Source organism: Ixodes scapularis, unplaced genomic scaffold (genome assembly GCF_016920785.2).
Source record: "Ixodes scapularis isolate PalLabHiFi unplaced genomic scaffold, ASM1692078v2 PGA_scaffold13__105_contigs__length_92229423, whole genome shotgun sequence".
NCBI classification, from domain to species: domain Eukaryota; kingdom Metazoa; phylum Arthropoda; class Arachnida; order Ixodida; family Ixodidae; genus Ixodes; species Ixodes scapularis.
The window spans coordinates 40,093,756-40,120,784 of NW_024609839.1; the positions used below are offsets into that span (position 1 = coordinate 40,093,756).

At 37.7% G+C, this 27,029-nt stretch overlaps 2 protein-coding genes across 2 annotated transcripts; one reads left to right on the plus strand and one right to left on the minus strand.

Moving 5' to 3' along the window:
- The first annotated feature begins 181 nt into the window (after nt 1-181).
- Nucleotides 182-27,029, plus strand: LOC121835536. Its single transcript, XM_042289869.1, has 2 exons — nt 182-246; nt 22,814-27,029. Exon 2 carries the CDS (start codon nt 22,815-22,817, stop codon nt 27,027-27,029), a length of 4,215 nt encoding a protein of 1,404 aa, XP_042145803.1. The 5' UTR covers nt 182-246; nt 22,814.
- On the minus strand, nt 2,700-6,330 carry LOC121045511. The gene is made up of 3 exons (XM_040500404.2): nt 4,024-6,330; nt 3,314-3,929; nt 2,700-3,213 (listed from the first exon to the last, which is right to left on the minus strand). Exons 1-2 carry the CDS (start codon nt 5,963-5,965, stop codon nt 3,430-3,432), a joined length of 2,442 nt encoding a protein of 813 aa, XP_040356338.1. The 5' UTR covers nt 5,966-6,330; the 3' UTR covers nt 2,700-3,213; nt 3,314-3,429.

A 27,029-nucleotide genomic window follows, 5' to 3' on the forward strand; every position in this document is an offset into this window, starting at 1 on the left:
AGAATGATATTTGCGTCCTTTACAAAACTGTTATTAGTATAGTAAGGGCATATTTGTAATTCGGAACACTTCGTTACCAAATCTTCTACGTCAAGAATTGGATCGCTTTGTACCGGTGGTTGTGTTTTTCCCAAGTTTTTAAAATAACAACAATGTGTACTTTTGATCCATTTACAGACTTTGGCCATGTTACCCCCAGCTGGTGTATTGTAAAGGCATAACTTCTCTTTACCAACAAGTCGCACCGTACGTATGTTAGGGTCAACTTCTCTAATGGTATTGGTGATTTGTTCGAGTTGTTGATGAGTTCTCGAACAATAATAAACCTTCGAAGTCGGATGTAAAGTGATCCATTGACTGGCTGCATTAATGAGTGCCAAAGACTTTCCAGATCCAGTTGGCGACTCGATCATTACATGTTCGCGTTTACTTGCCGCCTCCAATATAGTTTGAACTATTTGCGTCTGTATCGGGTAAGGCTGCTTCTTCATCGGGCGGAACATTTTTTCTGACTACAGGCGTGGTGGTCCGTTCGTTCATAAAACGATTGTATCTGCTAGTATTTTCCCTTTTATTCTCTACCATATCGTCTCCCTCGTTCCACTCGTCAAGAATCAGGCACTCGACTACGATGTTGTGGTAGTGGTGGTGATGATGATGATGGTTGCGGTGTTTTCTATGTTTTCGGTATTTATCTTTACCCATATTTTTTTTATCTCGTTATTTTTTAGCGTAGTCAAGATAATTCACGCACGAGAAAGTTTTTTTGATTCAAACCACTCTAAATAATCACACACGTTATAGTAAACATTTTTACTATATATTATATGTAAAAACTTTTCGTGAATCGTTGGGTTTGGTATTGTATAAGGCTGAACGACGTCTGTTAAAACACACAATGGATGCATCGACAACATTAAACTCAATTTGCGTACACATGCAATAAAAAAAGTAATTGAACTAGTAGTACTGACATTTAAAATGTTCATCGTTTCGCAATATATTATGCTATCCATATCTGAAGAATTTGCCAACCAAATTGGCATATATGTAGGTATAACAGATAACAGAGCACTTTCGTCGTGTTCGTATATTCGGTAGTCTATGTACTTGCATAGAGTCTCGAAATACCATAATTGGTTTTTGACGAGATGAATAAAATAATTCATGACTCTACGATATTTGCCGTCTGTTATGAAATGAAACACGCCAACCACAGTGTTTAAACATAGATGACTTCCAACCGTTTTCACAACAGATATTTGAATTTGTTCCAGGAGATAGAGGAACGTCACAAACTCACGTGGAGAAACTTCGTTGGTATTTGAAGCACGTTTCATTATGGCAATGAGCCGGTGGGAGAGTGGCATGACGTTGTTGTTATAACAAAATATGTTGCACCACATATTCCTGAAGACGGCTTTGTTAAGTAAAGACGGTCACGACTGGTTACGCAAACAATGTAACCGGACAATATACTCTGCGGCACACCTTCTTAATCTTCTCGACGACGAAAAATTTGTACCGTTAAACTGTTCGGAGGAGGGATTATATACACGTTATAAAAATGCAGACAATTCTTTGACGCACAAAGACGTAATGGCCATTGACGAATTGTTTAATAACGGGAAGCTGCTTCTAGGAACTGCGTGGTTCGATAATAAATACAGCCCTTCTCGCCACACGTCAAAAGAAACCTCCGTCGACGATTGGTTGGACGCTGCTTACGACACAATGAACAGGGGAGCAAGCAACGAGTCATTTTTAAAAGATTATATAAACCATGCTATGCAAGAGCCTAAAAGTAAAGAAGACTTGTTTGATAATAACGCGGATGATGCAAAATCTTTCGGACAAATCGTGAAAGACGTTTTGTCTAATTTATGGGAAGAACCACCTCATTCTCCACATACTACGATTAGTAATTGAATCAATAAAAAAAACCTATATCTAAATACAATTCATAAAAACACATATATAGAATAATTTATTAAAAAAATGCCACCACTAACACCTGCGCAAAAACGAACTGCACAGCGACGTGCACGTGAGCTCGACCAAATCACTAGAGGTGTTTATCTTTGCAAAAACGAAATTAAACGTCTAAGTCTTCGAAGTAGCATTACTCGAATATCAAAATCCTTAAACGAGAGTGTACATAACGTTATTAGAATGTATTTATATACTACGATATACCGAGCTAAAGCTTTTGCTCAATATCATGATCGTAAAACGATACGTAAAGCCGATTTGGCACAAGCATTTATTATAGAAAACAGCGGTGTATTTGGTTACTTATAATATTTCAATGTAATGTAAAAATTAGTTTTCCTATTCTCCTTCTTCAAGTATTCCTACTTCGTACACCACAAGAACGTTATGAAAAAAAAAAAAACACAGTAAGATCGATGTAGAATGGAAAAATAAAAATTTTAATCTTCAATATCGTGTAGCATGTCATTCATTTTTATATATCCTATTCTCCAGTGGCGCAATGGGTTAGCGCGCGGTACTTATAAGTCAGTACTTGTGAGCTATGCCGAGGGTGTGAGTTTGAATCTCACCTGGAGAAGAAAAAGCAACTTAACATTTCGGTGATGCCGAAATGTTAAGTTGCTTTTTCAAACTTTTATCCTACTCAACACAGCCAAAGCTTCATATAAAGTCTCTGCTGAGGGATGGAAAGTATGACAATGTTGTTATTTTTTCATAAATGTTTATTGAAATCACACTTATATCTTCATGTTTTTACATGGTGGGATGTCTTTACAAAATTCAATTTCACATTTTTTTTCTTCGTCTTCGATGTCGTTTTCGTTTTCGTTGTCGTCCACGTCGTTTTCATTGTCGTCCACGTCGTTTTCATCATCATTCTTGACTCGATTATAATACGATGTATTGTCATTATCATCGTCCGCATTGTCACAATAAGTATCACTATAGACGCTATCGTCAATTAATGTATCATATATTGACGATTGTGATAAACAATCGTCAATACTGTCATTACTATCAAAACCGTATTTGATTAGATCTTCAATATAAGACTTGTTCATCCTCTCTTTAGTAATCAAGGGTCAAAATTAAACTCAGAGTCTGTATGGATACCTTGAAATAATTCTTCTGCTAATCTTCGCTTGCATACGTTATTAATAGCCACCCTGTTGATAATCGATGTACCAGGTTCTTTTGACGAGCTAGGACATGGTGTACCTGTAATGAAAGGAAAAAATAAATATTAAAAATTATATATAGAAAGGGAAGAACTAAACAAATAACGTACGTAAATAGATCTCGTCAAAATTGATTCGACCTTGCATGCAGGGTGCATCTTCGTTACAGCCGACATCTTCATTGCAAGGTAAATCACACTCGGCAATGGATTCTGTAATGTAGATAAATAGACAAATAAATAAAACAATCATAAAACTATGTTATACAATAAATTATTGACATACGTTTCAGAACATCGTCAAGATTGAGTGGTGGTTGCCAGGACACCTCGTCCACCAAAGGGGGTGCTGGTCGGTCGTCGATATCTCCATTAACTTTATCATAGAGTTCAACGTTGTCACAAGCGCCTGCTTCAGAGTAGCGCTTATGTTTGTCACACATTTCTTCTTCCCCATTAGTCATGAATTGTATATCACACTCTTTATCGTATTGGCAATCTTGAATAACTATGCCATCGTTACCAATAAGCGCTCTTTCGCTTCCATGATATTGGGACTCTTCCTGGCATATCGGTTGTCCGTCATAGCTTTTTACAACTTGTGTTATGCACTCTTCTTCGTTGTCTTTGCGAACTTGGGTAATCGCAGCCTGATATTCCTTGCCATCTTCTACTGCGTTGTCAATACCATGTTCGGTCGGCTTATCGAGCCCTTCTTTTTCCTCTTCGGAACCCCCTACCCCCAGCATTGGTTTTTCTGTAAAATGAAAGCGATATTTGTTCAATTTTGATTATATTACGAAATGAATACAAATAATTACTAACCAAAGAATAAAAAAAAATACACTTACCATTCGAAGCGTTGTCGATTCTCGATGTCCATGCCATGTCTTCGTCACATCCTCCCCAGGGATCCGAAGATTCTGTCAATTGGTTAATGCGATCTCGCACATCTTGAAAAACCTGATCCTCTGGATCGTCCGTTGACACTTGTATTGCAGCAGAAGTTTGAGGTGTTTCCTTCTCATTGCTTTTAACAGCAGCAGCAGCAGCAGCGGCGACACAATTGTTGCTTGATGGCATTATTCTCGTGAATATACGGATTGAATTAAGTACTTCACTAAGACATTGTTTAGACCACATATGTAGACGAGTGTCCGTAATGTCTTCAACGTTTGTATTAGTATAAATACTCATAAGAGTATTCATTATATCAATGAAGATTTGTGGGTGCAAGAACCTATTGGCAAAGGCTTCGTCTTGACCAGATTCCCAAAAATTCGTAAGATGAAATATGAAACTTTTTTTATTTCCTCTATTAGAGGTTTTTGGATTTGTAATAGTATGCCTTGCAACGTGAGCGAACCCCACAGCAGTGCGTTTGCCTTCTTGTGCATGTTTCATGTTCTCATTGACAGTGCCAAAGTTTGAATCGACGATAGACTTTATGTTATGCCTCACCATAAATAAGGAAGCTGGAGTATTCAGCTTCATGTTAAAGGGATTTAGTATAGGTCGCATCCTCAAATAGAATTCTGCCAATACTTGTACATTTGTGCATTCGATAATAAAGGTACAATCCATGGGATCACTGTATCGAATTACACTATAAATGACGTAAAAGAAAAAAGAAGCTTCGAGTAAAGAAGTGTCCAGTTGATTACCCTCATTTTTACACGAAAAAAAAATATTAGTCAAAAATTCCTTCAGAAAGTCCCAAGGAACTTGCGCATTCACACTCCGCACACCGCTTGCGTACACGTGTGGTTGTTCCCAAATGGCTGGATATGCACACATACTTTCGACAATGCTGCTCATGGAATCCAAATCGTTTTTCTGACTGATGACGAATTTTGAAAACACGTTCCATAAATCGTCGTCGGTTGTAAACATGGGAAGGGTACAAACCGTCTTGATGCTTTCTACGATTTGATTCACCATAACATCCTGTTGATCAGATGGAGTTTCGTGTAAGAATTCCTTGATGTTGTTTCGGACCTCCTGCGACGTTAATGCTGGTATCATAAAATATTCGAGCATAGCACTGTTCCCAACAGTGGGTCGGTGAGTCTTGGTGGCTATATATTTGTACGGATAATAATACGGTAATGTATATCCATTGAATAGATTAAAACCAATATTCCATACTGGTTTCATAACTGTAATACTCTCTAATATAATGGGTTGCAAAACATTAGGTTGAATTGAAATATTCTTCCCAGAGCGGTAGTAAAATAATTTGCTTCTATCCATATCTTTTCTTAGTGGCAACAATATCTTCGAGTCTAACTTCTCGATGGTTTTCTTGAGCACTACCATCAAACTTTTAGCAACGGATCTTTCTTGAAGATCTCTAATTAACTTAACATCCATGTATGGTAGATACATGGACGTATCTATTGCTGGTATAAAATCCTGAGTCGAATAAAAGACTGTTAAATTAATTAAATCTTTTATAATGTTGTTAGGCATCACTATTTTAAAAGTTAGCATATCCCAATCCGATGGGAGTTCTTCGAAGATTGGCAATACGCTTCCATACTGCTTAGCACATCTCGTCAAACTTCTTTTCTTGAGAAACAATGAATTAACCTTTTCTTCATTCAAATCAATCGACGAACTTCTATTCCCTCTTCGACGACGTTTACTTTTAGTTTGCAGTTGCATAGACGGTGAATCTAAAAACGACGTATTCGATGGTACGAGTACGGCTATAGGCTCGGAAGAAGAAGAAGTCCGTGCGCCGAACGAACTGTCACTCTTACGCTTACGATCCTTTTTAGGGAAGTTCATCTCGTAGACTGATATTCGTAGTTACATGTACGGCCTATATATAGGCAAATATGCGTAGCGTCTCGTGTTACTATACGAAAAAAAAATAACAGCCACAATATAAACAAATGCTTTTGGAAGGGATAAATATTGTTTTATTAACGTACCCATCCAATCAGAGAGCATGGTACACTCTCATCCAATATCTTCTTTCTTTCATTCTACCAACACCCAGACGCACACAGACACACACATACACAAAAAAAGCACGTAAACTTCGTATAGACAACATATACACACCCCCACACTCTCTTTTTTGGGGGTGGGTCTTTTTTATATACCACTCCACACACTCTATTTTTTCTTTACAATAACAATAACGCAAAGAAAAGTCTATATGTATATTGTATAGAAATGTGAAGGAATACGAAAGAAAATGTAATAATTAAATGTCATACGTTTTTAAGAGCAATACCCTCCACAAGATATTTTTTGTGTGTTTTTTTTGATTATTGAAACACTTTATTTCAAAACGTACAATTGTTCTTGTCAAAGACTTAGCGCTAACTTGTGAAGTACGTCTATACCGGGCCTTTCGTTTATTTTTTTCCTCATGAGTGACGTTAACAAAGAAATAACATTTGAAGAATATAACAGTTTCTCTGTTTCAAAAGGGTCAATGGTTTCTAAAGTTTCGAATTTCCTAATGTCTTTCGTTGTCTTGAAAGGGCTTTTTCTGAACAATAGCTTCCAGAGTATAACGCCTAGGGTCCATACGACGGTGCTCTCGGGGTAATATATACCATTTATATACCATTCTGGTGGCGCATAAAGTGGTGTTCCTGCGTATGTTCTCCTAAGACGTTTTGAACACTCTACTGCAAAATCGAAATCTAAAATGGTAATTGCCATTGTTTCTTTATTGATGAGTATATTTGCTTCTTTTAAATCACAGTGAATAATTCCACATTTGACCCAACAGTCGTAAGTTATTTGTACGAGATGTTTAAATATATTAATAATTTCTTTTTCGTTGAGAACATGCGTCTTCATATATGAATAAAGTGAGATACTTTTAATCGATCTCTCCATAACCAATACATAACCGTGTTCAATTTTGAACCAATCGTACAACTTAATAGTACCATCAACTTTATTTACTCTTTTCAACATGTGTATTTCCATTGGTATTTTCGATTGGAACGGTTGTTTCACAGTATGCCACCTCCAAACATCTTTGTGATAAATATATTTAACAGCTATAGGAGCGTTATCGTTCAAGCGTACTCCCGCGTATACGATACCAAAACCACCTTCTCCCAATTTACTCGTAATAGAGACGTCGTATCCACGGTGTAGCAGAGCATATTCAAAGGCGGTAGACATTTAGTGGTTTTTATTGCTGTCTAAACAAATCATATGCACGAGCTATATTTTTTGAAACGAATAAATCTTGTAAATGAGTTTTTTCAACTACGTTTTTATCTATTCTACGTTCTAAAGTGACATTTTGAAATTGAGCATTATTTAAAAGCGTGTTTACATCCCCACTATTACTCATAGAATATATTATTCTAATTTGATGATGAATTCCAATTACGTTGGGAAGTAAAGACATATCTTTTCCCACAAAATAAACATTACATGTACTTGATAATCAGTTTATTTTTTGCATAATATAGTTCTATACATAAATATTCGCATATTTTTGTTTAAACCGTAGTCGTTGTAATACCGTCGTCTTCTATGGCATCATAGAAGTCTTCGCTATCTAAACTATCGTAGATGTGATGAACAGTACCAGTAAGATTCGCACCCAACCAGTTTATAACATCGACGATGACTTGAACGTCGTCTGGATCAATTTTTTCACGTGATTCGAAAACCAAAGGAGCGTCAACGTGTTTTTCAACTGAATTAATAAATTGTATGTATTGCATAGTGAGGTCTTTCGATATATCAATGGTGGGGACAATGCCAGTGCGAAATACGTTCGCGATATTCTTTAGCATACTCGTCATTTCTTCGCTCAAATGATAAGGCATATTGTACTTTGGTACGAAAGTGGTAAATAACTTGGTATTCATTTTAAGTATATGTTTTTATAACGTTTATTTCATTATATACATACATATGTTCGAATGAAAGAAATAAAATGTTAAAAAGTGTGTACAACACCATGGATATAACGTATGAATATTTAGGTCGCGGTGCACATTCTAAAGTATTCAGAGTTTGGCTTTCCAAGGAAAGGAGCATAATCCTTAAAATAAGTAAATGGAAAACTGGACTTCAGGCTGAATACGTTATTTTAAAGACTCTATCTCAACGATCTATAAGAGGAATTCCAATGTGTCTAAAGCAATGGTCGAATAAAACATTCGGTTTTTTAGCATTTTTCGATACGGGAAGCACGTCTTTACGAGATCTGTTATACTCTCATAAACTTTTAAATATTCGAGATATATTTCGTCAAGTCTTCAACGTACTTTATGAAACTGTAAAGAAATGTAAAGTGTACCATTGCGATATTAAATCTGGAAATATCGTAATAGATAAGGATATGAAGTGTACAGTTATAGATTGGAGTGACGTGCATCTTGTGAATAAACGCGTTCGGACTTTCAAAAGCACATTATCGTACTCGTCACCAGAAGCAATTGCATTTTATCGCGGAGAAAGGAAGTCGTACAATGCAGAACTGTTAATGTCATGGAGTTTAGGCGTCTTATTATATGAAATGTATTTTTTACATTTACCGTTTGAAAATTTTGACGAATCAGATTTCGTGGCTGCTGGTATCGGATGTCCCGAAGCGATCATGCGTTTAGAAAAATACACCATGTCGTTGTTATACGATGCTCCAGGAGACATTGCCAGTCTCATTTGGGATTGTTTAAATCCAAATTGCAAATATAGATGTAGATTGCGAACAATTAAAGAATACATTGAAATTTCTCGGTTTTAATAATCATGTTTTATTGTTTCCTTTAATTAAAGAGTTAACATAATAATGCAAACTTTTCGTATGAGTTAAACACACTAGACCGCCGTCGGAATCTACAAAATAATCCACATCGTTCGCGTGTATTTGCATACCACTATCGAAAGTTACACATTTGGCCGTTATATCATCGGTTGAGTTAATATAATACGGTATTCCAAACCTCGTGAAAAATTGACTAGATACATAATCCGCCGCACCACCTACATTACACACCGGCGGATACACAAATTCGTCGTGGTCCACATCAACTACAGAAAATGTTTCTTTAATTGCAAGTCCGTCAAGAGTAAATTGAACGGAACGACGCCAATAACCACCTTCACCAGTACACACAATAGATCTTACCATATTTTCTATGGAATTACAGGACATTATGAATTGTTGTACCGGTCGCAAACCGTCCCAAAGATTATCGTATAACCAAGCACACGAAACGTCTCCACCGATGTTACTATCATCTCCCCCAAAAACACACACACCCACATCTCTGCACATTTTAGCAAAATTTCGAGAATAAAAATTAACCACAGACGGTCCAATACAACCTATGGCTTGTAATACGTGTACAGGTGTCGCTTTAGCTCCGGAATTCACCATCACGGATAAGGTATCTCTTTCGTCTAGAATGTCCATAACTGTGCTCGTAACTTTTTGCCAATAATCAACCATCGATTTCGTTTCCTCAAAATGTTCTGGAACTTTACCAAACTTCTTTTTAAACAATTCAGAACAACGAGAAATTTCCTTTGCGGATATGTCAAAACCGTATTGCGTCATAAAGTCGTCACAAAATCGAGTAATTCTACTTCTATTACTTAATAATCGTTCTTCGTCTCCTTTGCATGCTCTTATTGCAAAAAGATCAAATAGTGTGGTATTTTTTTTCGTCCAAGGCCAAGATCCAAATGCTTCCACGACCAAATCGCTGGTCCATTGAAATTCGGAAGGATTACCCCCAAACATTCACATATACGTTAAGAATAAAAAAAAATCTTTATACGTCTTTATGTTCTGTATTTTCCTCAATTCATGTTGATCCTTTGCATGTTTATTTTTAAGATAGTCTACAAACCACCATTCCAGTACGTCGTCTGGCCATGAAGTCAAAACAAAAAAAGCCATGACTGTGTTATAAGAACATTTGACTATATTTGTTCCGTTGAGTTCAGAAAACATCAAGACGGACAAGGAATTTAATATCGCATCAGGTTCACAAGGAGTATATTCCGTTTCGGTTACGTACAAAGTCATTTCGTCTCCGTCGTAGTCTTGATTAAAGGATCCGCTAAGTTCGTGATGTACACCCAAGACTAACATATTAGTCTCGTAAGGTATTGTCTGTACTAATTGCATTCCAGAAGAATAAAGAGTTGGTTGCCTACACAGAAATACACTTTTATTCTTTACATATTCTTGCACTTTAGGGGAGACCTTAACCTGCCACAAAGACACGTCTGTGTCGCATACGATTACTCCACGCACAGTGTACATGGGTCTAGTTCCACCAAACATTTGACGAAATAGACCCTTCTTGTGTGCTAAAACATCCAGCATAGACATATGTATTCTACCACCCGAAAATACGTTATTCGTAACAGAGCCGTTGCCTCGTGTACATACTACATCTCTTCGTATGTCGTCCGACGGAACGAGAGCATTGTTATTGGTAGAAACACTCATATACATGGTGTTTGATATAGATGCGTTGATGTCGTTAGATATAGACGAGCTGGCAGTAGACAAAACGGGTCCACTTGCGGATTTTCCAATAGCCATATTATAAATCATGGTCACGATTCTCGTTTGCACTTCGGGTGGAAGCCATGGCTCGCCCGTTGTTGGATCTTTTCGTATAGTCGAAATGAGTTTGTTCACTATAGGATAATATTCGCATAATCGATAAACAGTTTTTGGCCTACAATGTTTACGAGACAGGTCGGACGCTGCCAAGGAAGACGAATGTTGTGATATTAAAGATTGTTGATCGTGATGATTGTGAGTGTAACTTATTTGTGAATGTATAAGTTGTTGTAAATTTTTATCTTTCATAAACTCCAATCGCGCGCACGGAGGTCTCACGATTAAATAGTGAGACGTATACCGCAAGAATTCGTTAGGGAATTTATTTTTGAAAAGAAGTACACTAGAATGTGATGCTACATCTTTAGTTTTAAGTAGAGATTGAACTTTATCAACGTATAATGGTAATATGTAACGAAATCCCAAATCTACAACGGCAGTGTGTCCTGGGCAACGCGTATGGTTCTGTTGGCATATCTCACAAATCGCCGTCGGGGAATCGTACATGTTGAGTCCAAAGAAAGACGAATCGTAAAGCCGCGAAAGAATTGCATTGTTTCCCAATCGCAATTCTCCAATGAGCTCTTTAACATCAAACATGACCTTCACCGTTCCGTTCGCTATGCTTTGATCGATTACATCGTCCGTAAGAACAAAGAGTGACACGTGTGTCGAATGCATTGTTTTCCTTTACCACGTGTTGACGTGTAATTTATTATATTACTGAGGTATTTTTTTCACTTTTCGTATAATTTCAAGTCTCACATTTATATGCTGCTTCATAGGCCGGTGGTCGTATCTCGAAGATAGAGTCTTGTGCGTTTCTTAAATCTATTTCACTTTCAATATTTGTTGTAGTTTCGTGAACGTCGTTTGTTTTGTGCCCTTTGTTGTAATACACGCTATCTACAATTATTTGCCAAATACAACAGAACATACATAAAATGCTAACGCAAAGCACAAGACCGCTTTCAAACCCAATAGTCTTACCCCACAAATTGCAGATCTTGGTTTTATCCATGTTACATATTAAATCATGAGGTCCAAATGGAACTATGTATAACAAATGAATACACGCTACCGACACTTCACAATAGTTCTTTACACTTGAGGATGTAAAGCAAATTATCGCTGTGCAAATAGCTACCATAATGTTGTACATTATCATGATTATGTTACACAATATATTACCAACGTACATATATTTATTAGCGGTACGTGTCATTATTTTCGGTATTAAGTACGACGATATTGCCAAACATGTAATGTTGAGCGAAGACGTAAGGACTACAAAGGTTCGTAGATTATTGACATGTTCAAATTTATAATAAATCATGAGCACTAGTAGTGGACGTGCAAATGTAAAATTAATTAATAACCATAACATAATGAATAACATGTAAGGCCCATAAATACCAGACATATTAGTATAACTCATTGTAGTGCACTTTTGTAATGATTTTGGTTTGTTTAAATTAAATATTAAAAAAAGCACAATGTATACATCTATTTTCAATTCACATCAGCAATGGAGAGAAAACGCGTCACATTTAGCAAAATTGTTACAGTCCACGTGGTGGAATATGTTGATAGACAAGGCTTATGGGTGAGCGATCGTGTACACTTTCAAAAACGCATTTTTGACACTGAGAAGATTTTAAACGTAATATTAGATCCACAACATAGACTAGAAGTTATGAAACGTTTCGAAACTATCGAATATAAAGAATATTTTAAGTAAAAATTTGGAGTAATGAACAGTTTTTTTTTTTATTAAAGTTTTTATTGGTCGGTCTCAATATCCCGATAAAGATTTAATTTTTCTGCTACCGCATTGTTTACATGTTCGAAACGTTTAGGTGACATAAAAATATTTGTAGCACTTAGAATTTCTTTACTGGTGAAGGTGATTCGATTAGAAGTACGAATGAAACGAGCAGCTTGTTCGGCTATACGACGGAAAAGTTCGTAAAGTAAGGAATTAAAGATTTTTGCACTTGCATCCTCCATGGAAGTTTCTTCGTTGATAGCTTTTAAAATTTTAGCAATATACACTCGGTAAGATTCCTTCCTCTTCTTTTTACGTACCGACATCCCCGGAAGCTTCGCTAGATTTTTTACTCCACTTCGACGTTGTACAGTCGAGGGTCGTGGTGGTCCGTACAAAACGCCATCTACCTTTGTTCTAGCCATAATAAACGTTATTTTATATTCTAACATGAAATAAAGAAACTACAGAGTTTATTATAAAAAACCTTGTAGAATATAAAATTTTTTACCTATTGTTATAGTATAAGAAAAAATGCCGAAGAAGATTCTAAAAAAGCAACCGCAAAGTCTTTCTTCGAAACTTGGTATGATTTTACCAATTAGAAGAATTAGGCGATATTTAGCTGATGGATCGTATTCAATACGTACTGGGATATCGTCAGCAATAACTATGGCTGTAGTAATGGAATACGTTTTGGAAGAGATAATGCGTAACTCTATTAAAGTTATGAATCATTGTAAAAGATCGAGACTTTCGCCGAAACATATTTTATATGCAATCGAAAATAATGCATTTTTGAAAACTTTCTTTCATCGATATGTTATTAGTGAATCTGGAGACATCCAATCTGTGATAACTAAGGATAATTATAAAGACGTTAATAAGAACCTTATTCCGGTAATGCCAACAACTGTACCATTTACTATTCCCAAGACAAGAAAAACAACAACAACAACAACGCCATCTACTAATAAACCCTCAACATCACGTGCAACTAATAAATCTTCTACATCACGCAAAGCTAAATCACGCATAGTTAAACCACGCATGGTTAAAACACCACGCAAACCCAAAGTCAGTACACTACATACGGCAAAAACACGACCGTCTAGATCACGTGAGCGACGGACGATTATTTTAGCACGCCCACAAACACCTGTTGCATCGTCTCTGGATTCGGAGGAAACGATAATTGATACTCAAGAGCATAGATCTCGATCTTCTACACGACAACCACCAACACCGAGATCAATAGGACCCCAATCACGATCTCGATCTCGATCTTCCACGCGACCTCCTCCAACACCGAGACCAATAGGACCACACCCCCGATCTCGATCTCGATCTATAGCAAAAACACCACCGGCAATAACAATAGGACCCCGACCCAGATCCCAATCGAAAGCCCGATCTCGATCTCGATCCCGATCCAAACCCCGATCTCGATCCCGATCCCGATCCCGATCTGTGGCAAAACCACCAACTCCGAGACAGAGGGGATCCCGATCTCGATCTAGATCCATTGCAAGAACATCATCTCCGAGACCACCTTCGAGAACAACGAAACCACGATCTAAATCTAGATCTAGATCAAAATCTAGATCGAAATCAAGGTCAAGGTCTCGATCAACAACGGTACGCCAACAGCCTCAATCTCAATCCGCAAAAAGTTCTTCCTCTTCATCTAATTCGTCATTAAGTTCATTAGAGTCTACCACAGCATCATCAACGAAATAAACTTCCGTCATTATTTTTAAAAATAAAATTTTTACTTGAAAATAACATACTTTTACATTCTAGTATCGTTAATCTTTGTCTGGGACAGGCTTGTAAACAATGGTGAATGATTTGTCGTTCTAAATATGGTAGATGTTTGATTTTTAACGATATTTTGGTGTGCATATTTTGTACATGCATGCACACGTCTGAATTATCCATCCAAGCTATACCTTTGTTAACATCTTCTAATAAGTATAAACATACGAATGATGGTAAGTCTATTTGTAGAGTTTCACCTAAATAAAGTTCATACAATACGCATCCGTATAACCACATTATTACGCTTTCGGCATCACCAAAACGATCAGTCATAGTTGTTTTAAACATGAGTTCCGGTGGATTAATACGGTAAGGTCCACTTTCTATTAATTTGTCGTCAATGTATACCCTATCATGCCACCCCATTATACGTACGTCACCATCTGTAGTTAAATAAATCTTTGATAAATCCAATGCAGTGTGGTAAACACCAACAGAAAAACATTGATGTATACATTGTAACGTTTGTACGGCGAATTTCCATTTGTTTACGTTCGATGCATTTTTAGCGCAAATCAGATTTTCGTGTAAATACACAAAGCACCAAATAGGGAATGGGGCATAAGAGATACATTTAATTAAGCGAGGCATGTGTGCAAATTGCTTACACCTATATCCTACTATAACTTCTATGGGAATCAATTGTTCTTCATCGGTGTCGTCATCGTATAATTGTATAACGTATCTAGGACATCCCAATTTTAATAAAAACTTTTCGTCGTTTTCGCAATGTACTACATATAAATGCATGTGTTTTTATTTTTTAAAGAGACATACGAACGAAAAATATGGGGTATAGTAGTTTTTTTTTGGAAACACTTTATTGTTGCAATTCTTGAACACAAGCCTTCATATAATCTAGACAGATTCTTCTTTCTTCCATTAGTGTTAAAGAACTCCAAATCAAATTGCGAACATTGGCATCCAATCCCGAAATTTTCTCGAAGAGGTGATTTTCCATTTGGTTGGCTTGATCCAGGGCACAGATGACGTCCTTCTTTTTCCAAACGAAATCAGCGAATGTAGTTATTTCCATGACATTGTATGGAAGACTATTGAAGTGGAGGTAAAATAGAAACACTCCAAGATTCCATACCAACTGCATTTCGGGTCGGTGTGATGCATTTCTTTCAAACTTGCAATACATCGTTTCTGGAGCACAATATGCCATTGGTGTCGACGTGGTCCACACTCGAAAAGGTCCGTCCCGGTCGTATGGCACAAAGTCGTCTTGCTGGTGGACGGGTACTATCTTGGAAAACTGCCAACCAGTCACTTGGTATTCTCCTTGGTTGAAGATCACGTAGTCGGGAGAAATACATCCGTGGTATATACCTTTCTCAGTAGCCGCTCTGTAGACACAGTGGAAGGTCTGTTGAAAGCACTGAATCCGAGACCAGGATGAAGCAGACGTCAGGAACTGGTAGACGGGGACACACTCGTCACTTCTGATGGAATAATAAACAGCGTCGGATTCTTTAATAGTTCCACAATTCACCACGGAAGGTATATGTTCAATTTCGTTCAGATCGGCAAGCATCACGACCTCGGTGGGGGTGTCGCTGAAGTTGCCCTGGTAATCCCATGGGGATATCAAGAACTTTCTATATCCCACGTATAAAATAACTCGTATTCCGTTATACATTGCGTCGTATTTCGAACATCTACTGTTGCTTCGTAGTTTCTTCAATATTTGATATTCAAAGTTTCGTGGAAAGCATCGTTCGTCCAAGTACCTCTGCATTATGACAGGCTCGCCGTTAGTCATGGGTGTGTGTGGCTGGCTGTCATTCAACTACGTGTTTATATACACACGAGTCTAGATAGCATCGGCAAAAAATCTTTGATTTGACACCTCTCCTTCGGGTTGAGGCGGAGAGCAGTGTGCATAATCGTACGAATGGAGAGAAGGTTTGTTGCTTTGTCTATATCGTAATTGATACGATTCTGGACCTTTTCTATAAAATTAACCGTACATACCGTGACACCGTTATAATGCATCCCTATTTTTTGTAAAGCAGGCAATGTATACGATGAAAACAACATTTTACTCGTTAATAGTTCGTATAATATTACACCCAAACTCCAAACCAATAAAAGTTCGGGTTCATAACCGTCACCTCCTTTAGATATGACTAATGATTCTGGCGACGCATATTCTCTCGTACATGTGGAATACTTGCACAATTCGTTATTTATATGAACTGACCCCCAATCTATAATTGTAACTTCTTTTGCGTCGTTTATGATAATATTGCTAGTTTTTAGATCTCCGTGATACACATTACCTAACCTCGTAGCTTGTATCATACAATTCACAATTGTTTCAAAAATGACTAGCGCTTCTTTAACAGTTAATTTAGGTTTATTGAGATCGCGAATGTAAGTATATAATTCGGTTCCACGATTATTTAACATGGCTATATAGAATATATCCAAAGTCCTCCACTTGAAATTTCCATAATCTTTTATTATCGGTATATTATTAGTTATTTTCGAAATGTGTTGAATAACTTTAACTTCCGAAGGAATTAGGATCCCACCACATGCACTTTCGTCCCATATTTCAGTCATGTATTTTAAAAGTCCATACTTAATAATCACGGATTCGTTAGTACGTTTATCTATTGCTGTATATACACGACTGAATCCTCCAGACGTAATGTATTTGGGATTTTTGAATTTATCGCTTTGAAATACACCCTTGGGTGGTCTGCAAGACATTGCGATGACTGGATACTCCTTTACAATACAGGCTGTCTTATAAGGGGGGAGCGGTTGTGTGGGGGGAGAGAGATGTTGGAGGGAGTGGGGGGTAGGCGGAGCTTTTGTATTGCGGTAGATATTTAACTGAGCACTGTACAGACGAAAAAAAAAGCGAGATGGCCGATATACGTGCGTTTGCCGAAGATTACGTTAAGGAGTGTATACAGGTTTACAAACGTGGGTTTTCTGTTTGCCCAACATTGAACGATTTGGACGTAAATTTGTACAATGTACTTCCTTTAGATGTTTGTACCTTTATAAGAGATAGACTTAAGTGTATCGCATATAGAAGGATCCATCATGCAAAAGTTACACCTTCTTTATATTCACTTATAATTGGAATTGTCGAAATGTGGAAAGATTATGTACGTCCTACATTGCCGAATTCATGGGTTAAAGTATTAGAAGCGATGGACGGAAACCCCATGTGTGCACTCGGATGTTCACTTGTGTCTTTACCGAATTGTGACAATTGGGTGATTAATAATAGTTTATTAACATTTGAAAGCACGATGGAGTTTCAAACAGGTGCTCTTTGGAATCGTAATATTTTGTTAGACACGTTTGAGAAATGTGCTAGACCTCACATATTTTACAACGGATGTCTTTTACGTGAAGTGTCTGGACATATTAATATATCAAAGTATAGTTACAATACGCGAAAAATTATACAATATGGTATATATAATCTCACATATGATGTACAAAGAACTTTATTGAAGTGTTGTTATTTACACGAGTACGACGTAGCTATCGACGAGTTGGAACGATTCATGATTGAACGGGTGCCACGGGAAATGAACGTGCTAGGGGAGGATCCGTCACAGATTGTTCGTTTTCGAAATATTGCAATGTCGGCGAAAAATACATATATACATATATAAACGGTGTGGGAGGGGTAGGCGTGTCTATGCGGTGTGGGTGGTGTTTTTTTACTTCATTCCCATTGGTCCCATTTTTAGATTTGAGAGGAGGAGTTGGGTGTAGATACAATCGTAAGTGTGGGTGTCACCGGTTACGCCCTCTTTTTTTTCTTTATTCAGTTATATAAATGTGAGGGTAAGACCCACACACTTGTTTTTTCGTTCTGTGAGAACGTTATGAACTCCAACGAGGTGCGAGCTTTCGTAAACTCGTACGTGGCCAGATTGACGTATGAGTGTGAAGATGGATTGAGTAGAGAACAGTCCGCTGAAGATATTGGTATAAACAATTTTGATCTTCCACCATCTAACGATGCTAACGAGTACGTAAAGGTTACGTTGGAAAACATTGCGTACGGTAGACATTATCGGCACATGGAAAGAGTTCCACCGTTGTACGAACTCGTTGTGGCTTGCATCAACATGTGGAAAGAGCACGTGAAACCAACGGTGAACGAAGAATGGATCTTCCTCTTCAACAACGCCGACTACTACAACGACTGTCCTCCAGGATTTACAATAGTCACGACACCCGACAACGAAAATTGGTGCATCGATAATCGACTTCTCGCAATGGGTGACATGGCCGTCGTGATGGACTTTACTTCCGGACCTTACTGGGACGATGTGATCTTCATGGAGACATTGAAAAAGTGTGTGCGGCCTTTCAAGTTCTTCAACGGTGCCATCCTGCGAGAGGTGACTGCTGTTGTGCGATTGAGTGAACTTTCGGAGCCGACGCGAAGTGTAATTAATTACGCTGTCCATAACATGACGTACGATCTGCAAATGGGTATTGTGGAATCCTGTAAATTGCAAGAGCCTGATGTTGCCATTGAAGAGCTGCGACAGTTCATTCTCGCACGCTGTGACAAGGAAATAGCACTGTTTGGCGACAATCCATATCAAGTGATACGTTTCAATCACTTCACAATGAGCCCACGGGATGTGTATGTACATCGATCTGCTTATTGAAGATGCTGTTTTAAAAGAAATGGTTGAGAGAAAGAGACCTACGTGTGTGGTGGTGTGAGTCAATAAATTCGTATTTTTTTAGCAATGCATTGACTTATTGTGTCTGTGTAAAATAACACGTCTCTATTCCATTTAGCAAATAAACATATATCGTCAATTTCATCTATTATGCGACACGTAAGATATTCCACTAAATTCTTAGTTGAAAGTAGATAAAACGGTAAGTGTATTTGTGTGTGCTTTAACATACCTTCGACATGTATTGTTTTTGCAACTAGGGATTCGATTTTCCAACACGTGATAGTAAAACGAGTTTCCATCGATGACTTACGCCTCACTTCTAGGTTCATATCTGGATGGCGACAATATTTATTTGCATCTAAAGAATAAGAAATCATGCAGGTAATACAATTGTCGTCGTCTCTGATCACTTCCACGCACCAAGTAAGCGTGTTTAAACGAACTTTATTCAATGCTTCAAAAAGAATGACGGAATCGGAAGACTGTTGTATCGGTCCGCGCATCGTGTGCCATCTATTTGTAGTCACAGCATTTATGCGAAAACGTATGTAACGATCCGTTAAGACCGCAGCAGGAGAAATGCAAATTAAATGTACGTCATTTGCTCGACACCAGATACGTTTTAACCAATCATTGCTTAAGAGAATGTGCTTTGTTCTTTTTACGTTACGGAAATAGTAATGGTAGGGACCGTTGTATTCCACAGCTATGTATATTTTACTATCGATCATTGTATTTAAAATGCACATGGCGTCGAATCGCAGCGGATGAACGTGTTTCTTTTTTGGGTCCCATATTTGGTTAGGAAACGTGCTCTGTAAAATATAATGATAATTTAAACCTTCGTCTGTGAACTGACGCTGAACGCTCCCATTCACTATTCGACTTAATATATCTAGAATTAGATTTTCTTTTTTCTTGGAAAACATTTTCAAATTTTCCAAAAAACGGTTGCCTGATCTATTGTATCGATAAGTCTATAACTGATGTATTTAGCCAAACTGGTTTCTTTATTGCGCGTTCCAATTAGAAACAGTGGGATGTGAATGTCGTTGGGGCGATTTACGTTTTTTATTGGACGATTCTTCCAAAAATATAGCGTCGTCGCTCCATAATCGCAACAGTTATCGTCATACGTTTGTAAGATGCGATTCGTCGACGGGTCTCTTATCACGTCTTTGCATATGGGATACTGAAGACGGAACGCTATGGTGCATTCAGATGTTATATCGTTGAATATTAATAATGACGATATGCGTTTCCCGCAGCCTTCTAAAAAGTTTGGAAGAACACTGTGTAACACATAGTCTATCCATTCGATTTCCTTCTTTGTAAACACAACCTCGTTTAAAACATCACTTTTATCGTATTTCACGCGGATATCGGTATCCGTGAGTAATCGAAAATGTAAATATGCCTGCAATATATTTTTATACACACTTGCAGGGACGACTATTTGTGTATATCCGTTTAATTTGCACCAACGACGTTTTAGAACGTCATTACGAGTGCGAGGCCAATCGCTCTTATCGTAGTGATATTTACCGTTGTATTCCACCATAAGTTTAAGAGCAGGGCAAGCTGCATCGGCACGATAAGGTGGTGAATTTTTCATGAACGGATTTTTAAAAGTCTGGAAAGTGGCTTCTCGATAAAATACAAAACTAGTTAATTTATACATGTACATCGCTACATCTTCGTTGATTGTGTAATCTAATTTACGATCGTAACGAATTATTTGACGAATATCGTTGGTACTCGTAAAATGTTTGTCATTGAGGGATGCATTTTGAACACCCTTAACTGGTGACTGTTTCTTTTGCATTTTATAATTGCAGCGGTGATGGTTGTGTTTCGCGTGACATGTTTATTTATTGCGTCCCAACACTCGTGTAGAAGTTCAGAGCCTTCCGAATCGTACAAGTTTCCTTCTGGAGTAGTTAACAGAGTGAACTTGTCCACCTCAGTAGGTATCCATACGTATCTAATATACTTGTTTTGATTTAAAACAGACCACATAGAAGTTCCCGTTTTGTTGTCGCGATCCGTTTGGAAAAGAAAAGTTGCAAATCCCAATTCTTTGACCAAGTTCATACGTTGTTCGTAATCTAAACTTCGGATGGTATAACCAAGCCTCACCCAACAATCCATAATCTTCATTTCGCAATCGTCGTTTGGATTTATAAATCCTATAAAAATGGATATGACGTATTCACAATCGTCACGCAAAGAAAAGGGAACTTGAGAGTGCGTGTGAGTAAATACTTTATTGGGCATGGCATTCTCCAAGGGCAAATTGTACCACATGCAGAGTGATTCCTGTTTGGGAGCGTCTGGATACGTTCGCGAAAGCATTACCATCACACCCATTATATAGTCGCTTGGGATGTGCAAAATATCACAATTTTTAGTGCATTTGGAACAACCAATCCCAATATGATTGCTACGTTTACTAACAACAGGCATTATCATGGAAATATACTGAGGAAACAATAACAAAAGTTCACCCAGTGAAAGCATCTTTGAACCACTATGGAATAAAAACATAATACCTTTTAGAACAGTCGACGAGTTTATTTTTTTTTTGGTCCATACAAATATATACACATTTTTCGGAGCTATATATAAGGTGGATCCCCACCACCAGAAGTCCTCGTTGGAGTGTATGTAAAGGTAGTTGTCCTAGGAACATCGGTTACACACATCGGGACGTACTCTTCGTCTTTGTTAGATAAATCCAATGGTGTTAATTGCGGCATTTCTAGCGCAGCGGAAGATTTCATTAAACTATTAAAATCCGGAATCAAAGGTGGGTCCAACTTTTTTTCGTCTATGGGTGTTGTATAGTAAACATTAGATGGTATTTTTTTTAGTTGCAACAAACTGTTGTCATTACATTCTTCTATTATTTTGGGTATGTATTCTTTACAAATCAGTTCACCGTGCGTGAAACTATCCAAAGATTTATCAACTGGTGCCAAATTACCATATATTGCCTGTAATCTATTATGTAAATGTACAAAACTTGCTTTTGAAATATAGCAAACAGATTATGGTGATTGTCACTCTTATAAGCAGCGTACACAAAAGATAAAAATCTAGTAGATTTAAAGAAGGATGTTAACCAAGGTGATGGTACGGGCGAACAGAGGTGTGCTAAATTACCAGACGATCTTCGTATACCTCGATGTGATACTATGATCGGTTCTAAAATATTGATCACTGGATGATTTGCGAGTTTCATCCAAACTTCTGGTTCGTACCATTCGCTATTAAATTGTAAACCATCGTCTAAAACTTTGGTAATGTGATTTAATGCAGTATCTCTAGCAAAATTAGTATCGTTTTGTAAATTCACACAATTCATGGTATCGTAATATAGACTCATGAAATCCACTATTGCGGCGAACGACGTAGTTTCCATAGCTGCTTGTGCAACACGACTCGCATGAGTATGTTTTTCGTTAAGAATTTTTTTTAAATTATTTAAAGACCCCATACCATTTTCGGATGCGTACATTGCATATAAAAGAGTATACATTATGATTACTTGAGATAAAACTTTCTTGGTGTATAATTCGTTATTATATTTTTGTCAATGGGTGGTTGTTGCGAATACTTGTGCAGTGTTTTAAAACATTTACCACAGATAGTAATCACACGACTCATTTCGTCGGCACATAAACCTTGACTCGTGGTTTTTATTAAATTGAAAGAGTCGTTACAACAAGACATTTTTTATATGTTTCTGTAAAATAATTTTCCGTTTCTTCCCTCTAAAAACGCAGAATGGATCCTCAAGAAAGATTTCCAACGCACCTCGTTGGAAGGGCAACTGTGGCACTCGATCGTCAAAATGCAAATAGACTCCTGGATGAAATGGAAGTTATACCTAAAGATAATGTTCAAGAACTCATCGGCTCTACAATGTCCTCCACCATGCAAGACAAGTACATCTATCGTTTAGTCCTGGATTTCGATTGTACACCGAAGGATTCTTTGACCATGGACAATGTAGTCGCCCGTGTAGGAAAATTCGCTCAACATCTTATATGCTGTTACAAGCCATATATACTTCATAACATCGGAAAAAAGGTATTTAATGTGAATGCTATTTTGACAAGTCGCATGAAATATTTTGAGAATGAAAACGTCACTGTGGAACGTTGGCATGTGCACTATCTGAATGTTGTATTCGTTGACGATAAAGCATGTAACGGAGCTAACATATTAACACCTGTACGAAAATTAGGACTCCTTGCGATGAAAGTGGATTGGCCGGATTTGGATGTAACTGCCGGTTCATCGCAGTGGCTTGTTTACAATAGTCGCAAATTCGACTCTACAAGCGCCTACAAATATGTAACGAGCTTAAAATTCGAAATTGATACAGATACCGAGGATTTTCGCCTCGACTTTTACGGTCCACAAAATATATCGAGCAAAAGTTTGAGACATATACTTTCTCTCCATAAAGATGTGGATGATATGGATATCGTAATAGACTGGACGAGAATACCGAGTAATAATTTGGAATCGATACTTGTTGCAAGACCTTCTACGTCCGTCCAACAGGATTTAGATCACGTTTCGAGCGAAGACGAAGGATTAGATGGTAATGGGGATATTGATAATTTGGGACGATGTAACGAGGGTTTTCAATTGCTTTCAAGTAGTGCAGAATGGGGCGATATATTCGCAAACGAACAAGAACAACGTATAAACATTTCCTTCCCAGACGGTAGACCGACCTTTCAGGGGCGCCGTTTAAATAACGCTCGTCCAAACTCTCCCGAAATTTGTATTAAATTGGCAAAAGCATATAAGGGGATTTCATATTGCGGTATCGGTGAACCAAAAACAACAGCTATTGCTAGAGAATACGTCTTTAAGTGGGCTTTATTAAAATTAGTATACTTCGCAAATTACGCATCTACCTACGATAAATGGTATCGTTTACTCCTAATCGTGGCAAGTAACATGAATTATAACGTTGGTAGGCGAATTTTTCGTGTATTGTCGAAAACAGTTCAGAAGAATATGAAAGACGACCCAGGATTTCATTACGATCGTGCCGTGGCTTGGTTGTGGAGGTACACTCCGGTGGAATCGTTGACCACAGAGGAAGAGGATGATGAAAATGAAGAAGACGCAGATTTCGAAACCACTCGTAGCGATCGCTTAATACCTACTATGCAAAGGGCTAAAACTCAAAGGGGTCGTAAAAGAAAGAACATGTGCGGAGAAGAGTTGAATGCTGTAAAACCACTTAATCTACCGAGACGATTGGTGCGTTTACAATACGAACCTCTTTTTCAAATGACTAACGAAGACAAAGAAACTTCGGAATGGTTGCTATCTGAACTGATTAAAGGAATGGGTGTTGTAAACATGGTATACAACGAATATATTAAACGATTATTAAGTATAAGCAACGTATGTATGCTCGTACATAACAAAGCCTCGGACAGTTACGATCTTTTCAAATATAACGCTGCAACTGGAACCATGGTGTTAGATGATTTGAGCAAATTAATATTAGATTTAGAACTCGTTGCGATAAAAACTTGTTTCGAATACGAATCGGCTGGTGATAACATTACACCTTTCGATTTGTGTTATAATTTTTTGCGTATGTCTACGAAGAAATTGGAGCATAAAGTCGATTTTTCAAACTTAAATACGTACCTGCAATCTGGAGCTAATAATAGCAATGTAAATTTAACCACCAACAGGCATCTCGTTTTACCAGACAATGTAACGTATGATTTATACGATGCAAAATACATTCCATGGGACGCATCGCAATTATGTACAGTTAGAAGCGATTGCAAATTAGATTTAGGAAAGGATGAATTGGTTGAACACGTATATACCGAGATTCACCCCATGCGAGGGGGTATACAGTATAGGTGTAAAGTAATATGTAATTGGATGGATTCCGCGTGGAAGGCGTTCGAACAACGAAATTTTGGCAAGGAAATGTTAACCATTTTACGTTCCGTCACTATGAAAGTATCGGACAAAATGCTGGAAAACAGAGATCCCGACAAATTTATGGAAGACTTTTTAGATGAATTGTACAGTGATCCAAGCACTAGGTTTCAGGAATATTTTGAAAACATAGAATACGACGATGAAATAATTACATCTACTAACGATAATTGCCTGCCGTCTAAATCTGAAATCCATAAATTAAACGACGAAACCAGCGAGCGCATAAAACGTTTCACGGAATGTGACCAATCTAAATCTAAATTTGGACTGTACATTGCAACGGCATCGTCTCTTCTCGCAATGAGGATAATGTTACAAAGGCACCCCGATATGTACGCGCCCGTCATGGACAAGGCAACCATTTGTACATCCGAAAACGACGACGGTGGTCCTGTCGTTTTCGTTAAAAACGAAATAACGTGGGATCAACTGGTGTGGACCATGTTAATCGAAATATTTGGCTCGTCCGAACAAGCACGACTCGTGTTGGAATTTTTAGCTCTCGGTTTATACACGGATAGCAATGGACGTTTAGTAATGTTCATGCACGGGGAGGCGGTTAATGGAAAATCAATGTTTATAGGTATTCTTAACTACATTTTTGGAAAAAAGAGCAATCTCGTACGTACTCTTCCTGCAAACTTTTTTACTTCGAAATCGGATAATCGAATGGATGCTACTTTTCGTTCAAACGCGGAAGAAATTCGATTTGCAATCGAGAACGAAATTCCGATATTAGACATGGACGAAGGCGGACGGCGCAAATTTAAACAATTTACCGGAGGTGATCGAGTCTCTAGTAGACAACCTTACGATCGATGTAACAATGATTTTCGTATTTCTGCAAAGTTTGTCACCTCTTCAAATGACATGCCATATATTTCGAGTACCATGTTAGCCGAACAGAGCAGACTCATGATCATTCCAACCGTATCTACATTCATTGCCGGCAAAGTAATGCTTAGAAAACAATTATTGCAACATTTGGCTGCCGATAGATATTGTAGACGCTTGTATGGAACGGCATATCCTTCCTTCAAGGGATTATACACCATAGAAATGAACAAATATGCAAACGTTATGACAAAACAGACTTTGACTAATTTAAATGCACGCAACACTTTATTTCCTATGCATTACAATAATATTTTAAACCAAGGATTTCCTTGTGACATCATTGAGGTACCGAAAGGAATTCCTACACAGAGGTGGCTCCTTGGTAATCCACTACTCATGCACGAAGAGGTTCAGGAGAAAATGGGGGCTGCATTGTGTCGAATCCTTTTAGATCATATCGTACCGTCAATGGGGGGTCTAAAGAATACAGCAGTAACAGTTCAAAAAATGGAGAATTACGTACGAGAAAATGTTAATTTATTTGGAAGTTATAAAGATGTCATGCTGATATTGTTGAAGAGGTTGATCGTATATAGGAAGGGTGAGTGTATCGACGTGGATTCTTTGCGTGCAATCGTAGTTCAAGAGATGTCTGTGATGAAGTCTAATATACGAAGTTTAATGTTTGGTAAATACAAAGGGGCTGGATCGGAGGCTTTTAGTAAAGTAGATAATGCTTGTAAAACTATAAATGGATTTTGTAATATGTTGGTAAAGTGTAATTTCAATTTGACTAAGAGAGATCACTGCATAACGCTAAACGATTTCCAGTTAGTCCATCTCTTTATAAATGAAAGAAACAAAATTGAAATATCTCCAATTGAAGGAATGTTAAATATCGACGATCTCAAAACGTATCTAACACCTGAAAATATATTTACTGGACCTGACGAATCGGACACCGTTGATGCTAGGAAAACGTGTTTAAAACCACCCATTGTAATGTCCGATTTTGTATATGGATCATTCGGGGACGATGAAGATGCACATACAGGTAACGAAACTGAATTGGACGTTGGTGGACCACGTGTTGAAGGAACGAACTACTTCAGTACATTGTCTAAAAATTCAATGTGGGGAATAATAGATGCAAGGCATGCCGATTTCTAA